The 22,833-nt window shown below is 41.1% G+C and overlaps 2 protein-coding genes across 3 annotated transcripts; both read left to right on the top strand.

Annotated features, from left to right (window-relative positions):
- The first annotated feature begins 788 nt into the window (after nt 1-788).
- LOC100565982 (sulfotransferase 1C1) lies at nt 789-11,669 on the top strand. The gene is made up of 9 exons (XM_008117524.3): nt 789-1,143; nt 2,120-2,237; nt 3,301-3,448; nt 3,588-3,716; nt 4,302-4,399; nt 6,139-6,265; nt 7,717-7,811; nt 8,529-8,709; nt 10,404-11,669. The coding sequence occupies exons 3-9, from the start codon at nt 3,301-3,303 to the stop codon at nt 10,514-10,516; spliced, it is 891 nt and encodes a 296-aa protein (XP_008115731.2). The 5' UTR covers nt 789-1,143; nt 2,120-2,237; the 3' UTR covers nt 10,517-11,669.
- A 1,896-nt stretch (nt 11,670-13,565) lies between these two features.
- On the top strand, nt 13,566-22,613 carry LOC100566183 (sulfotransferase 1C2). 2 transcript variants are annotated; one of them, XM_003225247.4, is made up of 8 exons: nt 13,566-13,741; nt 16,683-16,832; nt 16,964-17,092; nt 17,185-17,282; nt 19,150-19,276; nt 19,958-20,052; nt 21,294-21,474; nt 22,273-22,613. In XM_003225247.4, the coding sequence occupies exons 2-8, from the start codon at nt 16,685-16,687 to the stop codon at nt 22,380-22,382; spliced, it is 888 nt and encodes a 295-aa protein (XP_003225295.1). In that variant the 5' UTR covers nt 13,566-13,741; nt 16,683-16,684; the 3' UTR covers nt 22,383-22,613. The 2 variants fall into 2 exon arrangements, with proteins under 2 accessions (XP_003225295.1, XP_016851663.1); XM_016996174.2 differs by lacking the exon at nt 13,566-13,741 and having other exon boundaries at nt 16,280-16,832.
- The last annotated feature ends 220 nt before the right edge of the window (nt 22,614-22,833 follow it).

Raw genomic sequence — 22,833 nt, forward strand, 5'->3', positions numbered from 1 at the left:
CAAGCACAGGAAGGGAATGTCTTATGAGAAGTTCTTTCAAATGTTGCTCATATATTTCTGTGCTTTTCTATGACTGTTCATCCTAATTTTTGATATAGAATAATAGAATCATAGAGTTGGAAGAGTTGGATGGCCCTTATGGGCCATCTAGTCCAATCCCCTGCCAAGAAGCAGGAAAATCACATTCAAAGCATCCCCAACAGATGGCCATCCAGCCTCTGCTTTAAAGCTTCCAAAGAAGGAGCCTCCATCACACACTGAGGCAGAGAGTTCCACTGCTGAACAGCTCTCACAGTGAGGAAGTTCTTCCTAATGTTCAGGTGGAATCTCCTTTCCTGTAGTTTAAAGCCATTGTTCTGCATCCTAGTCTCCAGGGCAGCAGAAAACAAGCTTGCTCCCTCCTCCCTATGACTTCCCCTCACATATTGTGACTGTGTCCACCACATAAGACATTTAGGAACACCTTCTTTCCCCCACATAATGTGCTTTAACAAGTTGAGATATGCCTATGGACTCTCCAAACCATGAACATCACAACCAGGAGTCCTTCCCAGCAAAGATTATAACAGTTTGTTCATGTCATGGAAAAGCTGCTTGTCATGGTCACCAACATGTCACTTAGAGTTTTCAGTAGAGCAGTTGAACAGGTTAGATATTTACTGTTTCAAGAGACTGCTAAAACATCCCTCAGCTGAGGGTTTTTTGCAGCCAGGATTTCAACGAATTTATTTCACCATCCCCTTGAGAATGTTGCTCTATGACCTCTTCTCCACTGTGGATGAGAAAGAGGAGGTTATTGTGAAATGGTTTGGGGGTCAGGAGAGACTGGAGCTGAGAGACTCACCCGCTCTTAAACAGAACAGCTAGATTGAGGAGGGAGGTTTTAATATCCTATCTGTGCAATCCAGCACGTTGCACTGTCTTTGTCCCCTTTATTTCCTCTTTCCCTGTTCCTTAAGATTTTTTTTCATAGTGAAATTCTATGCCGGAGCCTGATTCTTGAATTGGAAGGTTGTTTTTCTCTGCAAAGAGCTTTTACTTCTCTGGGAATGATATAAAATTTCCTCCACTGGCCCTGCCTCCTTCCAGAAGAGGAGTTAACTATTTGCTGTAGTTCCTGCCCAACTACAGACACACTTCAAGGTAAGTCCAATTTATTTTGTTTTCCCCCACAAAACCGAGGTGACAAAGACAGAAATAGACCAAAAGAAATAAACACTAGCAGCTACAACAGCAAACCAATAGAAATAACAACCCATTTAGGTATGGCTGTCAATTGTTCTGATCTGAAGCATGCAAAGTAAGAATTCTCTTTATGCAGAAAACTAACACCCAAAGAAAATAAGGTATGAAAAACCTTCTGTAAATACATACAGAATTGACATAAATCAATAATAGCAAGAACATGTTCACACATCATAACCTAGTGATAACCAGATAAACTAGACATGTTTCAAGTGAAGTAAAATGTACTGGATTTCTTTCAAGCAGTCTAATCTTTTTCACCTGGTTGTATGTATATGACATCGTATGTATATTATTATTTTCCCCATGTTACTCTAAACAATACACCTGGTCTTTGGCACTTTTTATTCATGGTAGCAACTGCTTAAATGCTATATGTTGTCTATGATGGATTTTGAGTTTGACTACTGGCAGTGGCACCAGGGTAAGACTTAGCCAACAGTCTAGGGCCTCGTGCAGCAAAATAAACAAAGGTGTCGACAAATGCAACACAGTTGGCTTGTCATATTTTGAAATAAGTGAAATAATGCCAAAGTTTCAAGAAATTATTTGGGGTGTTACAACTCTACGATATGGGGAGATAAGTTTTTAAAAGTAATACATTTCCAGGCTGTGAATTATACATATTACCATCCTAAGAATCTTTCCTTTCTGTCTGGAGGATTCAAATCAGAGCCTAAAACTATTTTTATGGTGGCAGATAATATGCTATATATCTATACTGCAAGCATAGACAGAGGCATTTAGATTCTCATGCCATTAGGAAATTCCTGAAGAAGTTTCTTGGGATATATTAGCTGGCAGAGAGCCTAGTGCTAGCTTGCAAGAAGTTCGTCCAGTAACACGCCCTACCTTACTGTATTAAAAACTACAGACACTTCCAAGGATTTACAGTACTTGGGCAGAGCAGAAACCTCAGAAAGCAAGAGACAGCCAAGGAACAGAAGAAGAAAAAACACAGTCACAAGTCAGGAGAGAAGTAACGCTGACAGGTGGGTAGATTATATTTTACTTGTGTTCTGATGGATCAAAGGTATGTTGAAATCCCAATAACATCTGGAGAATCACTGTTTCCCAGGGAGTGTTTTAGGATCAGGACATTCGCAGGGAAACCAAGATACTTGTTTATAAGGCTATTGTCCTTCCGACTCTATTGTGTATGCCCATGAAAGATGAAACCTCATTCTGGACTTCTGGAAAGATTCCATCAGTGTTGCCTCTGAGAAATCCTGCAAATCTCTTGGAAAGACAGGTGGACAAACATCACCATTCAGGAAGAAGCAAAGACTAACAGCATTGACGCAATGATCCTCCATTATTAACTTCGCTGGCTGGCCACGTTGTCCAAATGCCCGATCACCATCTCCCAAAGCAGTTACTGTACTCTCAACTTAAAAACAAAAATTGGAATTGTTGTGTGTCTTTCGGGCTGTGTGGCCATGTTCCAGAAGCATTCTCTCCTGACGTTTCGCCCACATCTATGGCAGGCATCCTCACAACCTCTGAGGATGCCTGCCATAGATGTGGGCGAAACGTCAGGAGAGAATGCTTCTGGAACATGGCCACACAGCCCGAAAGACACACAACAACCCTGTGATCCTGGCCATGAAAGCCTTCGACAACACAAAAATTGGAATGTCAGTGGACAGCAAAAGAGATGTAAAAATGGGCTTAAAGCAAACCTTAAAAATGTGGAATAAACACAGAGAACTGTGATGCCCTGGCCCTTGAGTGCTCTAACTGGAAGTCAGCTGTTACCAATAGTGCTATGGGTTTTGAAGAGGCACAAATAGTGGACGAAAGGGAGAAATGCACTGAGAGGAAGGTATGTCAAGCAAACCCTTGTTGTGATTGCCTTCCACCTGGAAATCTATTTCCTCACTACAAAAGATCATGCGGATCCAAATAGGTCTGTACAGTCACTTATGGACCCACCTACACTAGGAAGACAAACAAACTGTCATGAGTAATAGCTGATAGATAAATACATATATAGATATACATTTTCTTGCAGATCCCAGTTGTCTCGTGCTATCCCTTTTGCTTCCCTTCCAGATGATGGACCCAAATTTAATGAAACGTGCAACACTGGTGGATGTTGAAGGAGTCTCTACAATTGATGATACAGCAAAGAACTGGGATACTCTTTGGGCGTTCAAAGCCCGGCCCGATGACCTCCTCATTTCCACATATCCCAAAGCAGGTAAATGGGGAGCAGAAAGGACAAAGGAAATGTACTGGTATGGCAGTGGGGAGATAGGAATGGACATGGATGTGTGGTATGAAGCTTGGGAGAATGAGGGTTGCCAAATAGATTATGGAATCTCTCACTTTTCTAATAGGGACCACCTGGATGGAGGAAATTGTAGACATGATTCTGCACAGAGGTGACTCCCAAAAATGTGCTCGGGCCCCTGTCTATGAGAGGTTTCCCTTCATAGACTTGTTTCTTCCACCACCCTTAGTCAATGGTGAGTGAAAAGTGCTGTTTCAGGGACCAGTAAATTTTAACTTGCATTTTACTAATGAATTTTAACCTGCATTTTAACTATGTGTATCCTGTTATATGTATTTCAATAATCTTGTGTCTTATTTCTCTGTTTTACCCTTGTTGTACTCCACCTTGAGCTGTAAGGAGAGGTAGATGATATCATTATGATGATTTCCCTGTTCAGAAAGGGTGGTGTTCTTGTGATGCCACATTGCCTTCTCTCAGTAGAACCTGTTGCTGTGTGAGTCCTGTTGCCTTCAAATGTATGGACTCCATGCTACTAGAAAATATTTGGGTTTTTTATTGTAAGAGAACACAATAAATGAAATGCTGTTTAAAAGGATGAGGAGGCACCCTTTTGTATATAGTACATGGCTTCATATGAGTGCACCTTTTGAAAAAATGCATTCCATTTTTCATACTACATTTTCTTCCAACATTAAAAAAGTATCCCGAAGCAGTGTTTTTCAGATGATATAGGGGACAATATGTGCTGAAATACATAAAGAACATATTTTGCTCTATCCTTACATTGCTAATTGAATGTCCCTCTCTGGTGTTGCAGGCATAGATGCAGCAGAGGTGATGTCTTCTCCGCGTGCAATCAAAACTCACCTCCAAGCTAAGCTTTTGCCGCCTTCCTTCTGGGAGCAGAATTGCAAGGTCAGGAGGACTGCTGGGGGGAAACTGATCATGAGCAGGCAAGGCTTAATTTGAGCCAATGTTTAGTCTCTGGAGCTATTTCGGTTTCCTGGCTCAAGCCTGCAAATTCTGAAACATAAGAAGAGGTTTTCCTTGATCATATCAAGAAGAAAATGCTGACTTGCTGAGGTCAGTTTGGAAATTCTTAGGCAGGGCAGGATACAGAATTTCCTTGAGGACATTGGTGGAAATAGGAGCTAGGAGAAATTCTGAAGGGTTGAACAAACTATTACTGTATATGCATGTATTTGACTAAGTTTTCTGTGGGATCACTACTTGTGTATGTGTGTGTTAAGGCAAAAACACCTGAGCAATTACAACTCATAGATGAGTAATTAGAACAATCAAGGCTAACAAGCTTGAACCACTCCCTGAATGGGGTATAACTTTGGGAAATGTTTGCAATGTCTTTTGGGGACCTGCTGAGAGCCTAATATGAAGATGCATGAGTTTAATGCAAGGAACGTTATGTGAGTTTTGTTAGTGGAAGTTTTATTGTGTTTTATTTACTCTGCTACTTAAGAGTAAATTTTTGATTTTTCTTCCATTTTCCTGGCTTGTTTTCTTTTGCTCATTGTGGATACAACAAAGGGCTGGATAAGTCTGGACAGGACTGCACGCAGTTTGTTTTTCAACAAACCCGTAACACAAACTACAGGCAGTTTCCAAGTTACAAACGAGAAATGTTCTGTAGGTTTGTCTTAAGTTGAATTTGTAAGTCGAATCAGGTACATTTTGCAAGTGTACGTATATACTCGAGTATAAGCCAAGTTTTTCAGCCCATTTTTAGGGCTGAAAAAGCCCCCCTCAGCTTATACTCGAGTGCGGATCCTGGTCGGCTTATATTCGGGCTGGCTTATACTCGACTATATAGGTAATCAGAGTTGGACAGTCTTGTCTTATTAAATGAGCCCCCGGTGGAGCAGTGGGTTGAATCCTTGTGTCCGCAGGACTGCTGACTTGAAGGCTGGGTTGCTGACCTGAAGGTTGCCAGTTCGAATTCAACCAGGGGAGAGCACGGATGAGTTCCCTCTGTCATCTCCAGCTCCATGTGGGGACATGAGAGAAGCCTCCCACAAGGATGGTAAAATATCAAACATCTGGGAGTCCCCTGGGCAACATCCTTGTAGATGGCCAATTCTCTCACACCAAGGGTGACTTGGAATTTCTCGTCACCTGTGACATGAAATTTTTTTATTAATGTCTTATTATTATCTTAAATTACAGTTTTATGTAAATATTCAAAAACATTTAACCTACAGATGCCTCAATTAATGTAATTTTATTGGTATCTATTTTTGTTTTTGAAATTTACCAGCAGCTGCTGCATTTCCCACCCTCATCTTATACTTGAGTCAATAAGTTTTCCCAGTTTTTTTGTGGTAAAATTAGGTGCCTCGGCTTATATTTGGGCTGGCTCATACTCAAATATGTACGGTAACTGCAGTCATATATGGCTGCAGTTACACTTGCAAAATGCACTTGATCTGACTTACAATTTGGCTTGTTGGGGAAACAAGGACTGGTGGTAAAGCTTCAGTGGAGACACCTTTTCCCCATAATAACTCATCCAGGAGTGAATTTCCCTCCCCTTTCTTAACTATGAGCCATCTGCAAATCGGATGCTTATAACTCTGGGATTGCCTGAAAGGACTGAAAGTTTTGGCTTGTGACTCTTGAATTCTCTGCCCTTTCTACAGATGATTTACGTGGCCAGGAATCCTAAGGACTGTGCTGTCTCCTACTTCCACTTTCACCGGATGAACAAGGGGATGCCAGAGCCAGGCACCTGGGAGGAGTTCCTGGAGAATTTCATCACTGGAAAGGGTGAATACAGGCTAGAAAAAAGCTTCATGTCATTTTAGTATAGTAGTATCTTTACTATAAAATCCACAAACAGCTGCATTTCTGTAAAAGTGAACAATTTCACAAATGCTGTAAAAGATAAAGAATCAACAATCTAGCAAACTAGATCATTGTGACAGGATCAAAATTTTCATTTAACCATTTTCTTCTGATAAGGATAAAAATAAAGGTTTCCCCCTGACATTAAGTCTAGTTGTGTCCGACTCTGCAGGGTTGGTGCTCATCTCCATTTCTAAGCTGAAGAGCCGGCATTATCCATAGACGTCTCCAAAGTCATGTGGTTGGCATGACTGCATGGAGAGCCGTTACCTTCCTGCCAGAGCAGTAGCTATTGATCTACTCACATTTGCATGTTTTCGAACTGCTAGGTTGGCAGAAGCTGGGGCTAACAGCGGGAGCTCACCCCGCTCCCCGGATTTGAACCACCAACCTTTTGGTCAGCAAGTTTAGCAGTTTAGCAGTTTAATCCGTTGTGCCACCATAGGCTCCTTTTCTTTTGATATCAATCGCTAAATGGCTCCAAATAAGAAATGTGCAACTATTATAGGATGACCACTTTAACTGCCATGGTGCAATGCAATAGAATCTTGAGATTTGTAGTTTGGTGAGGCACAGCATTCTTTGGCAGAGAAGGCTAAAGACCAGATAAAACTACAACTCCCATGATTCCATAGCATTGAGCCATGGTTTATTCTACAGTGTAGATACACTCATACATAGTGCATGTATCTGTTCAAGTCGCATGTCAACTTATAGTGTCACTATGAATTCCATAGGATTTTTAAGGCTACGAATACTCCAAAGTAGTTTTCCCAGTTCTTTCCTATAACACTTTGTATTTGTTGGAGATCTCCCATCCAAATATTATATCGTAATAAAATTACAGTCTCATTTTTCCATGCAAAATTAGCTTTTTTGTCCTCAATACACTTTAGAGGGGGCAGTAACTATGAATATGCATAAAACCTTCAACCTTTTTTAATACACAGGAAAAATTGGAAAATAGGAGCAACAAGAGACAGAAGAGAGAACACCCCATTTAATCTGGGGAAGGAGGGCTTTTGTGGTCAATCCCTAACCATTTTGGACAACATTTAGCTCAGTTGTCCCTGCCTGGCCAGCCTGCTCACCCTCTAGAAATGTTGCTCTACAACTTCCATTATGTTTGCTAGATTGATAGGAATTATAGTCCACACCTTAAAAGCATTTGGTTAGAGAAAGACACCAAATATGGGACAGATCAACAAAAGCCCATGTAAGAGAGGGCAACATTGAACTTGCAAAGTACATTATTGTGTTCCTTGAATCTCCACCACTTTTAGTCTATTTTTAAGATAGGATGGATAGAGTCAGGGGAATATATGCAAACCAGATTACTATGTCTCATTCCCTCTTTTTATTCCTTCCCGCAGTTGCCTGGGGATCTTGGGTTGACCACGTTTGTGGTTGGTGGGAAGCCAAAGACCGCTACCCCATTCTGTATCTTTTTTATGAAGACATAAAAGAGGTATGACACTTTCTGTACAGACACACACATGACACACAGGTCTATAAATGGAGAATGGGGGGAAATCCAAATTATTGGGATCCCAGTTTGTTGTTATTATGTGTTTCTAGCCATTTCTGCCTTATGGCGACTGCAAGGCAACCTATCCCAAGGTTTTCCTAGCAATATTTGTTCAGAATTGGTTTTTGTTTGTTTTCCCTTAAGGATGGGAGAGTGTGACTTCCCCAAGGTTGCTACTTCACTTGCATGGCTCAATGTTATTGAATCCTGGGATTCATAGTTCAGCGAACCACTAGCACTCTTTGGCAGAGAAGGCTGAAGATCTTGGAAAACTCAATGTACCGAATGCCAGAACCTTCTTTTGGCCCACATATATAGGGGCTCCCACATACCAGAGGGTAATTGATGTTTTATGGCCGGCCTGCTTTATGGCTGGCATCTGTTCCTTGTCAGCCAACCAGAGATGTCAAGGATTGGAGATACTGACACTCAATTGTATAATTCCATAGCATTGAGCCAAAGCAGTTAAAGGGGTGTCAGACTGCATTAATTTTACATTGTAGATCAACTCAAAATACTTTCAATTCATATTCTTTGTTTCCTACCCTGTCATCTTGGGCAAGAGAAAACAAGTGTGCTTCATCCTCTGACCATAGGGTCTCAGGTAAGCAAGAAATACAGAAATAACCAGAATAACCTTCATATCTGCCTACCTAGGATCCATCGCGGGAAATACAGAAAGTAGCCAAGTTCCTTGGTACCCAGCTGTCAGATTCACTTCTGAGCCAGATTGTTCAGCACACATCATTTGAGATCATGAAAGGAAACCCAATGGCAAATTATAGCACCCTGCCTGATTTCATCATGAACCAAACTGTATCGCCCTTCATGAGAAAAGGTGAGGACAGAAGCAAAAGCCAACTTGTATTTACAGCTACCATGTTTCCCCAAAAATAAGACAGTGTCTTATATTAATTTTTGCTCCCAAAGATGTTCTAGGTCTTATTTTCAGGGGATGCCTTATTTTTCCATGAAGAAGGATTCACATATATTGTTGAACAAAAAAATGAACATTTATTATATACTGTACAATAGTTGTCATCACAAACAAACATAACCAGACAAACTGTGCATCCTATCAAGAATTTCTTGTTACTACCACTATTTCCATGTACAACGATCTATGGTACTTACATTTACCAATCCTGCATGCTCTGGTGTTCTGTTCGGCGGGCATGCTTCCAAACAAAAACTTTGCCAGGTCTTACTTTTGGAGGAGGCCTTATATTTAGCAATTCAGCAAAAACTCTACTGGGTCTTATTTTCAAGGGATGTCTTATTTTTGGGGAAACAGGGTAGTGGGAGGAAAGCCTTCTAAGTAAACAAAACAGAGGCAGTCAAGTTTAGAACACCACTGAAGGGGGAATAAGGGTACATCTACACTGTAGAATAAATGTAGTTTGACTCCACTTTAACTGTCATGGCTCAATACTACAGATTTCTGGGAATTGTAGTTTTACAGGGGCCTTAGAATTCTCTGCCAAAGAGTGCCTGTACTTCATTAGACTATAAATCCTAGGATTCCATAGTATTGAGCCATGGCAGTTAAAGTGGTGGCAAACTGCATTAATTCTACAGTGTGGATGTATGCTAAGGTGGTGTGCTGCGAATTACAGATTAGGGATGTACACGCAAGGGATGTTCTCTGTCTGATCCATTAGGTGGCAGTCGAAATCTGTTAAGGAACAGAGTTCAGAAAACTGGAAAACCTACTTTCAGCCAAAATGCACACTACTAAAATCCTTTTAACAGCACACATATCATACCTATAGATTGTAATAGAAAATAAGGCTAACTTCCCTGTTGCAAAAGGTTTATACTGATGTGTTTCAGACAGCTGATTTCTACAGATTAACTCACAAAAACAAATCTTCCATTTTCAAGATAGAAAATTTGAAGCCTATGGAAAGGTTTAAAAACCTGGCTCTTTCAAAAGGCCTTTGACACCTAATTTAATGTTGGACTGATCCATCTGCCCATTTTATAATAGCCCCCTTTTCTGAGATGTTGCCAATGCTATTCTGCACTTTATTGTCCATTTCTACCGGCACATTCTGTTCTGGATTTTATGAATTAGTCTCCTGTTTTAATATTGTATGTTTTTTTTTGTATGCTTCTTGCTGATTTTAACGATTGTTTTATTGCTATTGATGTTTTACTGGTATAATTGTTTTATAGTCGTGTTATTGATATTGATTGTTTTACCGGGCTAGGCCCCATGTAAGCCGCCCCGAGTCCCTTCAGGGAGATGGGGCGAGGTATAAAAATAAAATTATTATTATTATTATATTAAAGGAGCAAGAAAGGAGCACAGGGAATTGAGATCCCTGAAATTTTTATTTTTGTGGGTTCTTTTCATTCAGCTATGAAAAGATTTTTAATTGATTCTGTTTATTTTTTTAATACTGTTAATGTTTAATTCTATAGTAATGTTTGTATATTTTTAGGTTTAATGGTATTGTATTGTTTTTATTGTGAGCCACTTTGGATACAAACAACAACAACAATAACAACAGTTTTCTCTTTCTTCAGGCACTGTAGGGGACTGGAAGAAGCATTTCACTGTGGCTCAGAGTGAACGTCTCGATGATGCTTTTGCAGAGAAACTACGGAGCAGTGGCTTGATCTTCCGCACCCAGCTTTGAGCATCTCAGGCCCCATCTCCATTGCTATATAAAATCCAGATTATCTGCTTTGAACTGGATTATTTGAGTCTATACGGCCACATAACCTAGTTCAACGCAGAGAATTTTATATGACAGTGAAGATGGAGCCTCATATAATATGTGGATTATCTGCTTTGATAATCTCGATAATATGGAAGCGTAGAAGGGGCCTCAGAAGGACTTTCCCTAAAATGTCCATAGACTTTTAAAAAACAAAATAAGACCTGAATCTACAAGCAAGATGTTTGTGTGTGTGTGTGTATGTGTATGTGTGTGTGTGTGTGTGTGCATGCTCAGCCTCTCTTCTGGGAAGTCCTATTCCATTGTCCCATAATGAGACTGAGGTTTTATATCACGAATACACATCTATCTAGATCAGACATGGGCAAACTTTGGCCCTCCAGGTGTTTTGGACTTCAACTCTCATAATTTCTGGTCTCAGGGCCCTTCCTTTCTCCCCTCAGCCGCTTAAGCGGCTGAGGGGGGAAAGGAAAGGCCCTGAGACCAGAAATTATGAGAGTTGAAGTCCAAAACACCTGGAGGGCCAAAGTTTGCCCATGCCTGATCTAGATGTACCATATATCTATGTTCCCATTTGGGGTCAGATCTAGGCTCTTTCAAATGGAAGAGGTGCAATCAAAGCCCTTCATAAAATTCTGTTTGTGAGAGAATATGTGCTCCATGAAAACTTTGATCAGATCAGTCTTTTAGTTTTTCTTAAGGAATTGCAAGGGAATGCCTATCAATGGAAAGGGAGTACAAAAGTAATGCCATGGACAATGTGAGATGATGGCTAAGAAGTATGATTAAGGCAGTCATTTTAGCCACGGAGGAACTCTGCTCCTAAATTGAATAAAATCTAGTCCAGACTGGATATGGAATGTTTAGATTGGAATTTGACTTTGCAAAAGAGACGCAGTATAACTGGGAATGCAGGAAGACATTTGCAGATTGTTGGGCAGTGATCGTTCATTTTCATGTGTTCGGTTGAATTGTTCCAAGTATCATGTTCTTGAATGTTGTGATGCTTGGAAGCTATTCTGGAGATCATACATGAATGCAAAACCTAAGATAAAATGTATTCATTCATACATATTTTTTTCTCAATAAAATGTTTTAAAATATCAACAAATCTTTGCATTATTGTTTGTTAATGATAAAAGGTGTCTGTTTCCTTGTAATAATTAGAAAGAAAGAAAAATAACCTTAACTATCGGTCCCAGTAAAGACTTTATTGTAATTCATGCAATAACGTCACAGTGGGTTGTCGAAGGCTTTCATGGCCGGGATCACATGTCTTTTGGGCTGTGTGGCCATGTTCCAGAAGTATTCTCTCCTGACGTTTAGCCCACATCTATGGCAGGCATCCTCAGAGGTTGTGAGGTATGGAGAAACTAGGTAAGGAAAGGAAAGAATATATATCTGTGGAGAGTCCAGGGTGTGGCAAGAGTCCTTTGTCACTGGGAAGCCAGCATTAATGTTTCAGTTAATCACCTTAATTAGCATTGGAAAGGTTTTATCTCTTGCCTGGGGGCATCCTTTGTTCAGTCATTAGCTGCCCTCTGCCCTCAGAGTGTTGGTTTCCATCTACTGTTTTGATTTTAGAGGTTTTTTTAAGAACTGGTAGCCAGATTTTGTTCATTTTCATGGTTTCTTCCTTTCTGTTGAAGTTGTCCACATGCTTGTGGATTTCAATGGCTTCTCTGTGTAGTCTGACATGGTGGTTGTTAGAGTGGTCCAGCATTTCTGTGTTCTCAAATAATATCCTGTGTCCAGGCTGGTTCATCAAGTGCTCTGCTATGGCTGATTTCTTTGGTTGAATTAGTCTGCAGTGCCTTTCATGTTCTTTGACTCTTGTTTGTGAGCTGCATTTGGTGGTCCCTATGTATACTTGCCCACAGCTGCATGGTATCCGGTAGACTCCTGCAGAGGAGAGAGGATCCCTCTTGTCCTTCGCTGACTGTAGCATTTGTTGGATTTTCTTTGTGGGTCTGTAGATAGTTTGTAGGTTGTGCTTCTTCATCAGTTTGCCTATGCAGTCAGTGGTTCCCTTGATGTATGGTAAGAACACCTTTCCTCTGGGTGGATCTTTGTCTTGACTCTCATGGTTTGTTCTTGGCCTTGCAGCTCTTCTGATGTCTGTGGTGGAGTATCCATTGGCCTGTAGAGCCCAGTTTAGGTGGTTTAGTTCACCTTGGAGGAGGTGAGGTTCGCAGATTCTTTGTACATGGTCTGTCAGGGCTTTGATTGTGCGTCTTTTTTGACTTGGGTGATGGTTGGAGTTTTTATGAAGGTATCTATCTGTGTGTGTAGGTTTTCTGTAAACTGTGTGGCCCAATTGTTGATTGGGTTTGCGGATGACCAGAACATCTAGAAATGGCAGTTTTCCTTCCTTTTATTTATTTATTATTATTTTTATTTATTACAATATTTATATCCCGCCCTTCTCACTCAACAGGGGACTCAGGGCGGCTTACAATAAAACGCACATATAAAAATTATACAGTGCAATATAAATCAGTTAAAAATTATTATTAACTTACATCAGTATTCATAAAACACATTATAAAATACAGGTACGCGTGTTCAGTTCAAAAAACTGGGTCTGTCGATTGAGTTCCAGCGTACATGATGATAATTAATGATGCCAAATAACGCTTTTCTTTCTCTCGCTGTTAGCCCCAGCTTCTGTCAACCTAGCAGTTCGAAAACATGCAAATATGAGTAGATCAATAGGTACCGCTCCAGCGGGAAGGTAATGACGCTCCATACAGTCATGCCAGCCACATGACCTTGGAGGTGTCTACTGACAACACCAGCTCTTCAGCTTAGAAATAGATGAGCACCAACCCCCAGAGTCGGACACGGCTAGACTTAATGTCAGGGGAAAAACCTTTACATTTACCTAAGCTTCAAGTTTCCCTTTGAAAAAAGAAGTCATATGTTTGGCTTTTGCAATTTTTTGTTAAGTCACTCCCTAGCGTGGAACTTCATTGCTCAACACAATGATTTACTAGGGTATGGGGCTTTTTCGTGAGTAATTGCATTTGTTTCACTACTGGAAAAACCCAAATTGCAGAGTGAAGCTGACACATCATAAGAAGAACAAGTAAGATAACTAAAGGTGTTTAGCTGTCCTTCTGGCAGCAGGCTAAAACATTTATATTGAGGCGGGCTTTTAAAGCAGAAAGGTTTTAAGAACAGGTATGGTGTTTGAATTGTTTTAATAGGTTTATTCGTTTTTCTGTGATTTTAACTGAATTGTTTTAGTAATAATTGCAACATGGGTGTAGGTCTGGATGGTCCTTGTGGTCTCTTCCAATGATTCCATGAATCAATTTTATTTCATTTTTAATTCTTTTTAGGTTTTAAGGTTGGGAGCAACCTTGGGTCTTGCTTAGATAAGATAAAGGCAAAGGTAAAGGTTTCCCCCTGACATTACGTCTAGTTGTATCTGACTCTGAGGTTTGGGGCTCATCTCCATTTCTAAGCTGAAGAGCCAGCGTTGCCCATAGGCACCTCCAAGGTTATGTGGCTGGCATGACTGCATGGAGCGCCGTTACCTTCCCGCCAGAGTGGTACCTATTGTTCTACTCACATTTGCATGTTTTCGAACTGCTAGTTTGGCAGAAGCTGGGCCTAACAGCGGGAGTTCATCCCGCTCCCTGGATTCAAACCACAGACCTTTTGGTCAGCAAGTTCAGCAGGTCAGCGGTTTAATCCGCTGTGCCACCAAGGTCTACCTGGTGTAAAAAATGGAGTATAAATAAAAATAAGAATGTCCCCTTCCCTACATTTCTCGAAATGTGTGTTTCAGGTTTCTACGATTTTTCATGTGTGGAAAATTTTATTTTTCCTACGTACGGTATCATATATATTTGTGTGTAGGTCAATCTCATGTTTAAGTTGAGTCAAGTTTTGGGGTGAAAGTGACAGCTGGCTCATTTGAGGATTATTAAGTGGAGGGGTGAAAAAACCATCATCTCTCCTTGGATGTTGCCATTTCCCCATCCAGGCATCCAAAAAATCCAGAAGTAGTGACTTGGCAGAAACTAAAGATCATCAATACTTCATTTAGATTCTCCTGGGATGAATTAAGCTGTTGCCTTTTGTCATTCCACTCAGGGAAGGGGATGGCTCATATTTTAAGTAAGGTGCAGTACTCGCTTTAATACAGTATTTGTTTTTCTTATCTCTCTCCCCCGCCATATCTTATCTATATCTTCTATAACTTCTATTATATCAAAGTTTGTTTGTATGTATGTACCTATCCATCTATCTTATCTTATCTTTGTTTTATCGTATGTGTTTTCCAAGATGCCCCCCCTCCCTGTAACTTCCGTCAACAATGGCTCTGGACCAAACTTGGCACACAGACCCCCACGAGTAACAGGAAAATGCTGGAGGAGATTGGGGACAATTCACCTTGGATTCTGGGATCTATAGTTCACCTACACTAAGAAAACACTGTGAACCCAACCGACAATGCATCTGGACCAAACCTGGCACACAGACTCAACATAGCCAACTTTGTTACTGGTGAGCTTTGGAGGGAGCTTAGCCCACAATATCAGGAGTTGTAGTTGTAATGAATCCAACCAAAATCATGGATCAATCCCTTCCAAATCTCAACAGTTTTTAAAGCCGGTGATGCTGGCTCTGCATGCCAAGTTTGGTCCAGTGTGCTTTGATTGTGTGTGCCAAGTTTGATTCACAGTGCGCTTTGATTTTGGGTGAACTACAACTCCCCAAATGGTAGGTCAATCCCTCACAAAACTTGCCAGTATTCAGAGTGGGTCATGTTTGGAGCAGGGGTGCATGCCAGGTTTGGTCCAGATCCATTGTTTGCTGGGTTCAGGGTGCTCTCTGGGTATGGGTGAACTATAACTCCCGAAATCCAGGGTCCCAAACCGTTCCAGTATTGTCTGTTGGTCCTGTGGGGTCTGTCAATCTCACATTGACAGGGTCTGTGTGCCAAGTCTGGTCCAGATTTTGGTCAAGTCTGGTTCAGAAGTCTGGTCTAGATTTGTCCTGTTTTGTCTTTCAAGAACAGCCTTAAAACAACGTGGTAAGTAAATGAAAACTGATTTACTTCAGCAAAACATAAAGTACAGCACACTCAGTGGAATAATGCAAAAGGTAGCAAGGAAGTCATAGGGCAAGCACAGTTCTTAGTCTCTGATAAACTCCCAAATCAAATAGCAGTCTTACTTCTGACAAAGAAACAGCAATAAATCCAGATGCCGACTCGAGGCAGGCACCAGGGGAGCGAAGGCATTAGAGTCAGTTTGTTACCAGCAAGAACTGGCTGCACCTGCTTCGGCTTTATAGCCCAGAGTCCCCTCACAGCTGCTAGGGCAGTTCCTAATTACTCACTGCATTTCTGGCAGCTAATCTAGCTGAACGATGTCTCTGCTCCGTTTCCTTTCGCCTCTCCTGAAATGAGGGTACTTGCAAAGTCTCCTCCTCAGATTCCAACTCACCCTCAGATCCATGAACACTTTCCTGCTCCCCTTCCTCTTCTGAAGAAGAGGATTCCCTAACAAGATTCTTCATTGGCAGGAGTGCTCTCTAGAAGTGGGGGTCATCTTGGAAAATAAACATAGATAGAAATATTTATTTATTTATTTATTTATTTATTTATTTTATATATCGCTCTTCTCCCCCTGGGGAGAATAGCCTGTTTCCCTGAAAATAAGACCGGCTCATATAATGTATTTTTTTTTTTGGCTCAAAAGATGTGCCACGAGTATTCAAAGTTGGCCATGTTGGGTATGTGTGCCATGTTTGCTCCAGATACATCATCAGACCAACATGATCAACAGAAAATGGAATCCTAGGATTTGCCATTTATAAGGTGGTACTTAGAATTATCTTCAGAGAGCTCTAGTGCAACGCTAAACTACAAACTTTAGGATTCCATAGGATGCAGCAATGACAGTTAAAGTAGAATCAGTGTGGAAAGGCACAGATAGGAGAGGCAGAGGCAGAGGAAAGGCCAAAGATTTGGAAAGAGGCAAACTAAACTAGAAAGTGGGTATGCCTGGTATTCATTGACATACAAACCTGGAGGTAGATCAGAGGCATAGGCTACTCGGGGAAGACCAAGCAAACACAATCATATTATGTTGCCTGCACTGCCCAGGGATGGATCCTGAACTGCCTGGGGATGAATCCTGGTTGGTGAAAACTGAAGGAGTTCCCTTGCCCAGACAAACTACAGAGAAGTGGGATCAAATATCAGCTTTCCAAGCTCGACCTGATGATCTCCTCATCTGCACCTTCCCCAAATCTGGTAAATATACAGAAGAAATAAGGAGCCTTGATGCAGCTGTGCGGGGAGAACAATAATGCTAGAAATATATAAGATCATCAGCTGATTGCTGGAATCTTCGCATTTCTTTCTTTCCACCCCTACTTTGGCAGGAACTAGTTGGATCCAGGAAATTGTAGATATAATTCTGCATGGAGGTGACCTACAAAAATGCGATCAGCTCCCCATCTATGAACGGAGTCCGTTCATAGAGCTGTTCCTTCCCAAACCTGTTGTATCAGGTGAGTAGAGTGGCTGCTTCCAGGAACAAAGTAGGGGGGTGGGGGGAAGGGTTACCACACCTGGGGCTGAATGTAACTCTCCAGTGTTTCAGGTGTTGATGAAGCAGAGGCAATGCCCTCCCCGAGGGTGCTGAAAACTCACCTTCCGGCCCCGCTCCTGCCACCTTCTTTCTGGAAGCAAAATTGTAAGGTGAGGAAACTGGAGTGAGTTTTGTGAGGGTTCTGTGCTTTGAGTTGAGTTAGTCTGCCATGCCTTTCCCGTTCCTTGATTGGGGTTAGGGCAATGCTGCGTTTGGTGATCCCTATGTAGATTTGTCCACAGCTGCATGGTATACGGTAGACTCCTGCAAGAGGTGAGGAGATCCCTCTTGTCCTTTGCTGAACGTAGCATTTGTTGGATTTTCTTAGTGGGTTCACTTCCTTAATTTAACCCATAGCTGGTGATGGGGCCCATTTGTAGCACCGGGTTCCTGCTCCAAAAAAAATCACACATAATTAAACAAATAAAATGTATGTCTCTAAACATTGGATTATATTATTACTGGATTGTTGGGGGGAACATTAAAAATATGCAAAAACAACACTTCGCGAGCTCTCCTCCCAATGAACTAGTCATATAAGAATAAAAGCTTTCAAATGGTTGTTATTATGCATCTTGAAGTCCACTTTGGACCTCATTACACTGAGGTCAAATTGTGAGTGATAGTGTGTGTGTGGGGGATTTACCATGCATCGTGGTGAATCTGGCAGGCAGAATGGGGAATCCATTGCCCATAACCCACATCGCCCCTTACCTATCCCATGGGGCGAAGCATTGCCGCCTGGCTTCCCCCCTTCTTTGCAATGAGAATATGGGAAGCCTCCAGTTTTCTCCTTTCTCCCTCTTACAAAACTTTCACCTCAGTTCAGGGACGGAGCCACGCCAGAAATAAATCCATGTCATCTGATGGGATTCGTCCCTGAAAGTGCCATAGGATGGGAAATTTTGTCTTTGTGATGAGATTGTCTGACTTATGATAGCCATCTTGTAGAGTTTTCTTGGCAAGAATTATTCATAAAAGGATTGCTACTGACTTCCTCTAAAGCTGAGATAATAGTAACTTCCCAAAGACACCCAGTGGTTGAGTGGGGATTTGAACTCTCATCTCCCAGAATCTTAGTCCAGCACTGAAACCATCACACCATTGCCTTTCATATATCCTTCCTCAAAGGTACTGACAACACAATTATCTGGGACTCATGAAATGGGATTTACTAAAAGGTCACTAAGCTTACATTTATCAGATCCCTTTGTGATAGAATTTATACTGAACTATTGTAGCGCTCTGATACCACTTTAAATGCCACAGCTGTATGGATTTGTAGGTTTTGTAGAATTCTGGGACTTTTAGTTTGGAAAAATACGTAGAATTATCTGCAGCAACACTAGTAGTGAAGTCCTGGAGAACTGACTAGAGCTCACTAACAGAAAGCCACAAATGGCTAACCACAGATCCCAAGATTCCACAGGATTGAGCCATGATAGTTAAACAATGTGGTATCTAATTGAAATAATTGTACAATGTGGATTCACTCTAAAGTACTGTTAAGGTAAGGGGCAGGGGTTGGAGGTAAGAATCATTTCCTAACCTATTTATCTCCAAGTGTCATAGGCTGCACTTGTATAAGGTGGACAGGCTGTGGATGATGGGAGTTTTAGTTCAGTCACTCAGAAGGTTGCTTTTTTTCACGTCAGGAGTGACTTGAGAAACTGCAAGTCGTTCCTGGTGTGAGATAATTGGCTGTCTGCAAGGATGTTGCCCAGGGGACGACCAGATGTTTTGATGTTTTTACCATCCTTGTGGGATGCGTCTCTCATGTCCCCACATAGAGCTGGAGCTCATAGAGGGAGCTCATTTGTCCTCTCTCTGGGTTGGATTTGAACCAGCAACCTTCAGGTCAGTAACCCAAACTTCAAGTCATCAGTCCTGCCAGCACAAGGGTTTACCCACTGTGCCACCAGGGGCTTGGTGAAATCTCCATTCCTAGTCTTCCTTGGTTTTATTGGTTTTCCACAGATGATTTATTTGGCCAGGAATGTCAAGGATAATGCTGTCTCTACCTTCAACTTCCATCGCATGAACAAACTTCTTCCCAATCCTGGAGACTGGAATAATTTTCTGGAGGATTTCATTGCTGGGAGGTGTAAGTTGAGGGATGAAATAGAAAAAAAGAAACATATCTGTTTTAGAGGGTGGGCGGATACAGATTCTGTTCCCTTCAGTTCATTGCTGATTGGGGAGAATGGATTACTGATTAGGAATTGATGAGAATATTTTAAAATATTCATTCACCAGAATATTTGCAAAAATTCCATGTATTGGTTAGTAAAATAGGTAGCTTTGCTCATCTCTTTACTAACACAGTGGATAGCTTGGGGTTAACAAAATACTATAAAGATGGATGTCAGCTTGACTGAACTTGAGAGAGATTTATTTAAATTGATAAATTGGTTTTCATTTCTGAGAAGGATGAGTGATTAAAAAAAGAGAAAACACTTCACCTGAACACTGTTCTAATTTGTTCTAGTTACCGTAACTATCTGTAATTCTCACATAGTTGCCTTGAGGCCATCCCAGAAGGTAGACTCCTACCAACAAGAGATAGTCTTCTACAATGTAGAGTTGAGTTGATTTAGTCAAACATTTCATCTCCCTCCATGCTCATCTCAGTCTAATCTCAGAGGGGAAGAAGGAAATAAATATATAGTAAACAATGACGTATGACTTTATTATTTTATTTCCAATTGGGAAAAGTTACTTTGGGAAAGTAATTGAGGTGGCTCAAACTGCCATGAATCACTTACTAGTTTGTCTTTCAATGCAGGCTGGTATGGCTCATGGTTCGACCATGTTTGTGGTTGGTGGGAAGCTAAAAACCACCATCCAATTCTGTACCTGTTCTATGAAGACATGAAAGAGGTAAGCATCTCTTCTTCATCCCACAAAGAAACAACAAACACAAACACACACACAAACCAGGATTGTGCTTTCCATGAAGGAGAATCTCAAAGTTTGTCTCTACAGTGGGCTAGTGTCATCCAGTGTCTCATTAGGGTTGGTGTCATTCAGTGTAATAGTAGTAGCACTAATAATAATTATTATAATAGTAGTAATAATAATAATAATAATAACAATAACAATAACAATAATAATAATAATAATAATAATAATAATAATAATAAAGACTCTGGCAGAAACCAGTGCAGGTGGTCCCGGTGGTGATCAGCGCATTGGGTGCCGTGCCAAAAGATCTCAGCCGGCCTTTGGAAACAATAGACATTGACAAAATCACGATCTGCCAACTGCAAAAGGCCACCCTACTGGGATCTGCACGCATCATCCGAAAATACATCACACAGTCCTAGACACTTGGGAAGTGTTCGACTTGTGATTTTGTGATACAAAATCCAGTATGTCTGTCTTGTTTGCTGTGTCATAATAAAATAATAATAATAATAATAATAATAATAATAATAATAATATTTTACCCCTCTCTCCTCAAGGTTCGAGTAACTCATGATGTCACCACTATGAACCTACTCCCATACCATTACCACACCATAGCATTGTAGATAGATATGTTGTTGAAGGCGTTTATGGCCAGAATCACTGGGTTGCTGTGAGTTTTCTGGGCTGTATGGCCATGTTCCAGAAGCATTCTCTCCAGAAGTATAGTCTGACATGGTGGTTGTTAGAGTGTTCCAGCATTTCTGTGTTCTCAAATAATATGCTGTGTCCAGGTTGGTTCATCAAATGCTCTGCTATGTCTGACTTCTCAGGTTGAATTAGTCTGCAATGCCTTTCATGTTCCTTGATTTGTGTTTGGGCAACGTTGTGTTTGGTGGTCCCTATGTAGACTTGTCAACAGCTGCATGGTATATGGTAGACTCCTGCAGAGGTGAGAGGATCCCTCTTGTCCTTTGCTGAACGTAGCATTTGTTGGATTTTCTTAGTGGGTCTGTAGATTGTTTGTAGGCTGTTTCTTCATCAGCTTCCCTTGATGTATGGTAAGAACACTTTTCTTCTAGGTGGATCTTTGACTTTACTCTCGTGGTTTGTTCTTGGTCTTGGTTCTTTAGATTTTAGTTCTGTCTAAAACTTAAAAGCCTAAAACCTTATCCATCACAATTCCTATCATAACTTCTTTCCTTTCATCTTAGAACCCAGCTCAAGAAATCCGGAAAGTAGCTGAGTTCTTGAGGTTTGAACTCTCAGAATTGGTTCTGAGCCAGATTGTGCAACACACTGCATTTAAGAGCATGAAAGCAAATGAAATGACTAATTTCACCACCCTGCCTTCCTCCATCCTGGACCACTCTGTGTCATCCTACATGAGGAAAGGTAGGGATCTGATTAATTGCAGTCACACCTTGAAACAGTTAGACCATTTGTTCTTTTTCTGTCACCTGACTCGGGGATCCTGGCTTTGTATTCCCAAATGAGCCATGTATCACAAACCAAAAACAAGCACTGGTTTATGATTCTGGCTCATGAAGTACGAACAAGCCAGAATCTTCAGTTTGACTAATGCACTGCTAAACGAAATTCACTGGTCTGCTGAGTTAAGTAGAAGCATGCTTATTTAAAATAAGCCAGGATTTCCTGTAACAGGTTAGTATTCAATGTGAAAAATAAAGTGAATATTCCCAAATATTCTGGGCCATTTTCAAGTCTTCTGTTAAACAACTGTGACAGTGTGGCAATGGTGTCTGGGCTCATCCAAAAGAGAAATTTCTCCAGCTGAGGCTTCCCCAACTATAAACATTTGGAAACTGGATATTTGCTACATGAAGAAATGCAAGGAAGAAGGATCTGATTTGTTGAGAACTTTCCCCGGATTGTTTTCTATGACTCTCAGTTTAGAGAAAACAATCAAGGTTCATATCATAAAATAATCTTGGTTATGGCTGCCATTTCAGGATAATTTCAAGCCCTGTAGTTTCCAGGTCCCAAGCTGAGGTCTAGGAGCAGCCCCTGATGATGTATTAAACATTAGATATCAATCACAGAATCATAGAGTTGGAAGGGATCTCAGGGGCCATCTAGTCCAATTTGTTGGGGGGGGGGGGTAAAATGGTAAGGATGAGGAACTGCATTCATGGGAGTTTTTCCTTCTTTGATTGTTTTCCTGACCTGCAGGTACTGTAGGAGACTGGAAGAAACATTTCACAGTAGCTCAAAGTGAATGGTTGGATACCATTTGTGCTCAGAAACTGAAGAATGGCCCGAGCTTCCGCACACAGCTATAAACTGATTTATCTCTCCAACCAAGAACTATTGTCACTGCGATATGACTGTACAGCTGGGTAGAGTCACCTAAGTACCTTCCTCTAGTGCACAGTTGCCTTTCTGTCCATTCCAGACTAACTGCTACACAGTGGAACAAAGAGGAACAGCTGTTTAGAATTCATATAAGATTTTCTGCTGTTGGTTGAAAAAGACAGAAATGAACAATAAAATGCAATACTTGTAGCAATGTACGTGAAGCATATCACAACCAATAATGTTTAATTCTTGCTTCCAACAGAAGAAAGGACATGATCAGAGTAGTAAACATCTGCAATCGCTCTAATGAAAAAACCTAGTTCAAAACTGCTACTTTCAACCTCAAACCTGTTGGCCCCATTTTAGGAGGCAACCCCTGGTAGTGAGACCAGGGAGATGCCTGTTGGCAGAAACCCAGGCAAGTAATTCACCTGA

The sequence above is a fragment of the Anolis carolinensis genome, chromosome 6 (assembly GCF_035594765.1).
Source record: "Anolis carolinensis isolate JA03-04 chromosome 6, rAnoCar3.1.pri, whole genome shotgun sequence".
Lineage (NCBI taxonomy): Eukaryota > Metazoa > Chordata > Lepidosauria > Squamata > Dactyloidae > Anolis > Anolis carolinensis.